At 39.4% G+C, this 6,499-nt stretch overlaps 1 protein-coding gene across 1 annotated transcript; it reads right to left on the bottom strand.

Moving 5' to 3' along the window:
* Positions 1 to 357: 357 nt before the first annotated feature.
* On the bottom strand, positions 358 to 5,459 carry LOC115779242 (uncharacterized). The gene is made up of 8 exons (XM_030727829.1): positions 5,282 to 5,459; positions 4,962 to 5,198; positions 4,761 to 4,865; positions 4,436 to 4,651; positions 3,389 to 3,730; positions 2,437 to 2,782; positions 2,281 to 2,338; positions 358 to 762 (listed from the first exon to the last, which is right to left on the bottom strand). Exons 1-8 carry the CDS (start codon positions 5,412 to 5,414, stop codon positions 625 to 627), a joined length of 1,575 nt encoding a protein of 524 aa, XP_030583689.1. The 5' UTR covers positions 5,415 to 5,459; the 3' UTR covers positions 358 to 624.
* Between the last annotated feature and the right edge of the window lie 1,040 nt (positions 5,460 to 6,499).

Here is a 6,499-nt window from a genome sequence, read left to right on the forward strand (position 1 = left end):
AAGACATCTATGTCCACTGTGAAAGACCATCACTGAACAAAGGTGGTGGATTACAACACCAACTGTCCCGCATTTACAATGCAGACCTGAGCTCCCTTCCCAAGTGCCTCAGCCCTGACTCACACCTTTCTTCAGGTGACCTCAATAGGTCACTTGCTAGAATGGGGCGAAGTCTGACAATTGTTTTACCTGAAATCATTCATTGTAATGACCCAGGCCAATTTTCACACCTTGGTGCATTTGACTATGCACTTAAACAATAGTGGGTCAACATACACCTCAGGAGGACACCCCCACTGGGTTTAGAGTATCTGGGACTCTCTACCAATTGGTCTTATAACTAAAGCAGCCTTCAAATGAGAGGTGAAATGTATTCAAGAAACAAAGAGAAGTCCAGTCACTTTTGTCAAACTCCAGAGACTACTTTAAAGGACATTTGTGACACATGCATTTCATCATTAAACATGTTTAAACTGGTATTCAACTGGTACTCTAGTTGAAGACACTGACTAGGGTGTCTCTGCTGTGATACTGAAGTTATTTCAGACACAACTTATCAGGAAAACCTGAAATGTTGTCACACACGGCCTATCCCTTTAAATCACCATGGTAACAATCTTTTCTTCAGTGAGCAGGCAGTGGCTCGATGGTGGAGTAGAGATCAGCTGTGTGGTTCTCACTGAAGTGCAGTCTGCCATAGTGATGATCATCCTGCTCTGCTGACTGAGCGGAGATGTTTTCATACATGGGATCAAGATTCATCTGAGGAGACAAGACAGTTATTCAAGCTTTCTATTGAACTGCATCAAACCTTTGGCTGATTCTTCTATCAGAGCTTCATGAGAAATCACGTTGTAGAGCTCAGCTGATGAATGTTTGTAGAAACTGTTTAATGTTGATTGTGGAAATGTTTGTGCCTGCAGCAGTTTTCTGTCTCACCTACATCAGAACCTCCTGTAAGCTCTCTTCAGTATTGCTAACCCCCCCCCACACCTGAGCCCTGTACTATGAAGGGTCTTCAACATACCCAGGGTATCTTTCTGTAATCTAACCTAAACTGCTCCAGAGCAGGTTAGGTTAGGTTGGAAAACAAATGACAAAGCTGGGAGGCCTATTTACCACCACAGTGGATGCAACAATCTGGCTGAGCTCCACAGTCGATCTTTAAGTCCACAACACAGATGAATTATCAGGTGTGCAGATCGAACCTGGGAAACTCCACACTTGGGAGGCAACAGCAGAAAACAGCCCACTGCTCCACCTGAGAGCACAAAAGGAGAAACACAGAAAACATCCCAACCTGCCCGAGTCCTAACAAGGAGGGTGTAAAGTTTTGTAATCGTCTCTAAAGTCTTTGTGTTTCCCTGATGAACCTCAGTAAGAAATACACAATTTTAGCTGTTTAGTACTTGATTTTTCCCTGTTGGATACAAACACTTTTAATACAATATTGTTCTATAAGCATTAATATGTGATCCTAAAACCTGTTTGTACTTGTGAACCTCATCAAATTCACACACAGACAAAGCCTACATTTGAATTCTGTTTCAGTATCGCCTGCTGAGAGGCAGGGAGACACTTGGGGATCACTTTTCTGCCGTCAAGCTCACAGTACCTCAGTATCTTGGATGATAGATACATATTGAGGAGTACAACTGCAGAGAACACGAACCATAACTCTGCCTTCTCTTATACTGGAGTTGTTGCCCTTGTATACTTTTTGACTACATTTTTTTTTTCTTTCTGTGAGGACACAAAAATGTATTTGTAAATATTAACTTCTAAACTCAACACTTAATCACTTACTTTGATGTACATGAATATACTTTCTGACAAACCTTTGAGCAGGTGACACATGTCCTTTGAAACTCTTGTATTTTTTTAATCAGCAGCTCTGCTGCTCGTACACTGACTGTTCAGATGCTGCCAGCACAGCCCTTTCATTTGGATGCACTCATACCAAGAACAGAGAAACCCTTGGTTAACTTAGTGAGTTGATAACCAGCTTCATGTGACTGTTTATCCTGATTGCTGATGTAAGGTAATCCAGATTACAGAAAGATACCCTGGGTATGTTGAACTCATGCTGTAGTACAGGGCTCAGGTGTAGGGGGTTAACAACACTGAAGAGAAAGCTGCAGGAAGTTATGATGTAGGTGAGACAGAAAAAGGCTGAAGGCACAATTTAAGCTTTTTCTACTGATGGAGAATAAATGATCATTCAGATGAAGAGAAACAGGACAGATGAGGAGATGTTTTTGTTTATATCCTGTTTTGTACCTGCTGCTTGTTCTCTGATTTTTCTCTTCTTGGAGTCTCACTGGTGGTCCTCTTTTTCCTGATTTACAGAAATTTATGAATATGTGAATAAATGAGTTAGAGATTTTAAATCAGAGTTTGAATATGATTGGACAGAAAGAACCCAGTGATGCTCACCTGATCCAGCAGAAGACAGTGAGCAGTATTAAAACCAGGAGAGCTGCAGAACCTCCTGCAGCTGCTGGTGTCCATGTTCCTGTGATACTTTGGACAGTGAGAGTCTTTGGAGCAGAGCTGATATCTTTGCTGGTTTCCACAGCACAGGAGTAGTTTCCTGCATTCTCCCTGCTGACTGGGTCTAGGATCAGATGTTTGTTTTGGTTCTCTCTCGGGGTCAGAGGTCGACTGTTGAAGTACCAAATGTAGTTTGTGTTGTGAGTCAGAGGACAGCTGGTCCTGCAGGTCAATGTGACTCTCTGACCCTCTGTCACCACTGCAGAAGGACTCATCTCCACTCTCAGCTCTGAAACACACAGATTGGTCATTAAATGTAGGAGATATTTTACAACTACTTCTCATAAACAGCAGGTTAGTGTTGAGTGTCAATGTTGCAAAGTGACTCAGAAAATTGTCTTAATTTTCTCAGAGATGAGAAAGCCATTACGTTTAAGAAATTAAAACTACAGGATTTAGTTAAGATTTCACTGTAAAGGACAATAGAAACCAACCTTATCTATTTGTATTTGGGTGTTCATATAATCTAACATTAGTGTGGAGATAAAAGTGTCTCTTCTTTCTGTCTGTCTGATAAACATGGAAGGGATGAAACACAGAAAGAAGTTACTGAGTAAATGAAAGCCTTCCAACACTGGCTGTGATAGGAAATAAAATGGCATCAGTATAAACATCTTGAGAAGTTTGATGACTCCATCATGGATCAGGTTGTGTCACATATGTGAGACATGATTGAATGATGGTCCTTCATACTGGTTTGTAACCCAAAATGAACCCACTGGCAGCAAGAGGTCGAAGGGCCAGAGATACAAAAACCTTACTGTGCATGTGACAGCTGTTAATAACTGGAGGAGATTTTAGTCCATGAACACTGAGAGAAACAAACTCTAATTACCTGTGACAATCAGAATAACTCCAGGAACATCAGACTGTGTCAGTTCTTCAGTTTCTGTTGTGATTGTGAGCCTGTATTCTGCTGAGTCATCTTTCTTCAGGTGTTTTAATGTGAGGATGTGTTGGTTCTTCATGCTGTCATCATACTCCACATTATCTGCATCCTCATGCAGCTGTTCAGCTTCCTCCTCAGCATTTCTCTTTACTTTGTACCAACATTTAGACTTTATCTGCTCGTACTCAGGATGTGAGTATTTACTGGAGATGTTCACTGAAGATCCTTCCAGGGCGCAGATTCTGCTGTGGACATAATTCAAACTCCAGCAGGTCTCATTCATAACACCTGAAATACAGATCAAACAGAGAGAAAGTTTCACTTAATTAGTCAAGTCAGTTTTTTTGTTTAGCACATTTAAAGACAGCAGATGTTGACAAAGTGCTGTACAGCATGTAAAAAGTGATAATTACGAATACCAAAAAATACTAATAATTTAAAAATGGAAAAAAATAATCTGAAGATTATGTGATCAAGAACATTTTAACATTGATCTGTGATTCACAGGAGGAAAATTATTACACACAAGATCTCTACTTTGACCTATCAGAAGAAGCAAAGAACCAAAAAGTCAATGAAGTCATTTAATTGATTATATATACATTATTTATTTAAACTATTTGAACTATCTTTAAAAACATTTGATCAATGTTTTGTAATAGTCTTTAGATAAGCACTGGGAGTTCAATAGCACTCCTCCAGTAATAAGACAATAAAACAGTTTATTCAGTGCTTAAATTCAGTTCAGCACTTATTCAATACTGCAGTTATTACACTGCAACTACAGCGATGAAAATCTGATTTACTAACATCTGTGACTGTTCCACCAAAATCAAACATTATCAGATCTTACATGTTCTGTTTAGTTCTTCATTATTGTAGCATTAAACTTTACAGTGTTTCTGTTATTGTGGTCAGATTTTCAAATAAGAAAACAGCATCACAATCATCAGCTGTTGCTGTCCAGTATCTTCAGTTTGTAAGTTTACTCACAGACGTCAGCAGAGTGGACATCCTCAACACCTTTTACAGCACAAGAGAAGCTGTCTGGAGAACAGTCAGTATCTAAAATCTGTTTTTTCTCCTGTTTCGTTCTCTTTCTGTTCTTGTACCAAACAAAGGACGTCAGAGGGTCAGTCAGAAAACAGCTGCTGTTACAGGTCAGTCTGCTGTGACCTGCTGCACCAGGAGATCTCTGGATAAAAATTTCTGTTGGGAGATGATAAACACATTTTCCATCAGTTAATCTCTGTCATGTCAAATACATTAACAAATAAAAAAATATATATTTCAAAATGCAGTTTGTCCAGAAGTTCACCTCTGGGATATGTGATGGTGCAGGACTCATCCACTGATGTCTGCTCAGAAGAACACATCCTCCCTTTAGCAGAGGTCACAGTGAAGCAGGCTGGAGTCAGAGAACCTGCAAAAAACACAAAAAAACCCCTGACTTTTAAACAGTGATTTATGTTTATCAGACATTTGATAACATGATGAGGAGGTATCCACCATCACTGACCCACAGAGACTTCAGGGGCTCTGAGATGCTCGTAGCCTTTGACAGCACAGGAGTATGTGACTGCTTCCTCACTGCTGAGCAGCTCTTGGTACCAGGGAGACCAGTCCTCATAGAGAAACTCTCTGTTCTTGTACCAGATGTAGGCTGCAGGGTTTTCAGTCAGAGGACAGCTGCTGCTGCTGCACATCAGTGTTACTGTCTGTCCCTCTGTGGCAGGAATCACCTTTACCTGCAGCTCTGAGAAATTATATGAACAAAATGAATACACTGATCATTCATAAAATAATTAGTATGTTATTGATTTGTAACAACCACTGTACCTGCAACATGGAGATGAATTCCACTTTGCTGACATTTCTCTTCTTTGTAGACAGTTTTAATGCAGCAGTAAAAATTTGCATCACTCTCTGTTAGATTGTTGATTGTGAGAGTGAAGTTTTCCTCTGCTGACATGCTGTACTTTCCATGAGTTTCATCTGCAGAGAAATGAATCTCAGATCCACTCCAGTATCCAACATACCAGCTCTTTCTTGCAGTGGGACGTTGATGTGAGCAGGTCAGATTCACTGATGAACCTTTTAGTGCACAGATGGTGTTTGGTTTTCCCTGAACACCTTTAACACAACATGTGATTAGTAAACATGGTGAAGATTAACTTTGATTTCTGTGCTAATTTGTAAAAACCACGTTTTAATGTTAACATAAGGCTCAAAATCTGGTACTTTGATACACTTCAGAGTTCATAACAGCAGAACAAGTGAAAATCCTGTTAACAGTGAATCTTCTGTTTCTGAAGTTAAATTATTAACTGTCTGCATCTTTTCTACTTTCCAGAAACATCATTTTTACAGTCATCATAAGGAGAAAGAAACATATTCCTACCTGAGAGACAAAGAACGAAACCCATAAACAAACATCCAGCCTCTGCCAAGAACATGACTGTCGTAGACTTCAAACTTGTATCAAACACATAAATATGTCAAAAAGCAAGAGCAGTCTCTGCAGACAAACTGCATTCAGTTTAAACACTATCACTTCCTCATTTATGATTTTTGTTTCAGAGACCTCTAGTTAAAAACTGATGTATTGCAGAGCAGCTATTTGACACAGTAAACTTAGTTTTGATTTTTTTTTTTATTATTATTATCACTTTTCTTAGATAGGTGTATTATTTTATAGTTATAGCTGTACAGAGTATTACAATGAACAATACTACATGACCACATTTCATTACATTTTCACTCAAAGCCTGTCACTACTGGCATTGTGAGAACAAGGATGTGATGCTACTGTTCTGTGGTGCAGAAAAAGAGCAGAAGAGAAACTGACATGACATTTTCATATCTGGTAGTCTTAAGATTTTTATGGTCAACGCTGCAGATCACCCAGAAAAGTAACACAACCCAAAGCACACAAAGAGCATCATCTGTCATGGTCCTTGGGCCTTTTGCCCAGTATTTTATATTTTGTTCACTGCAGTTCTGTTAATGTTTAATTTCTCCAGTTGTGTTTCTGAGTTTGCCTTAGTTTTACTGTGG

Source organism: Archocentrus centrarchus, chromosome 1, assembly GCF_007364275.1.
Source record: "Archocentrus centrarchus isolate MPI-CPG fArcCen1 chromosome 1, fArcCen1, whole genome shotgun sequence".
NCBI classification, from domain to species: Eukaryota; Metazoa; Chordata; class Actinopteri; order Cichliformes; family Cichlidae; genus Archocentrus; species Archocentrus centrarchus.

Bases quoted from the DNA above. Each gene is read 5' to 3' on its own strand.
- LOC115779242 (XM_030727829.1), bottom strand. From the start codon at position 5,414: ATGTCAGCAGAGGAAAACTTCACTCTCACAATCAACAATCTAACAGAG. The intron at 4,866-4,961 runs GTCAGTGATGGT...TGTTTTTTGCAG, and splicing joins AGCCCCTGAAGTCTCTGTGG to GTTCTCTGACTCCAGCCTGC. The intron at 4,652-4,760 runs GTGAACTTCTGG...ATCTCCCAACAG, and splicing joins CACCATCACATATCCCAGAG to AAATTTTTATCCAGAGATCT.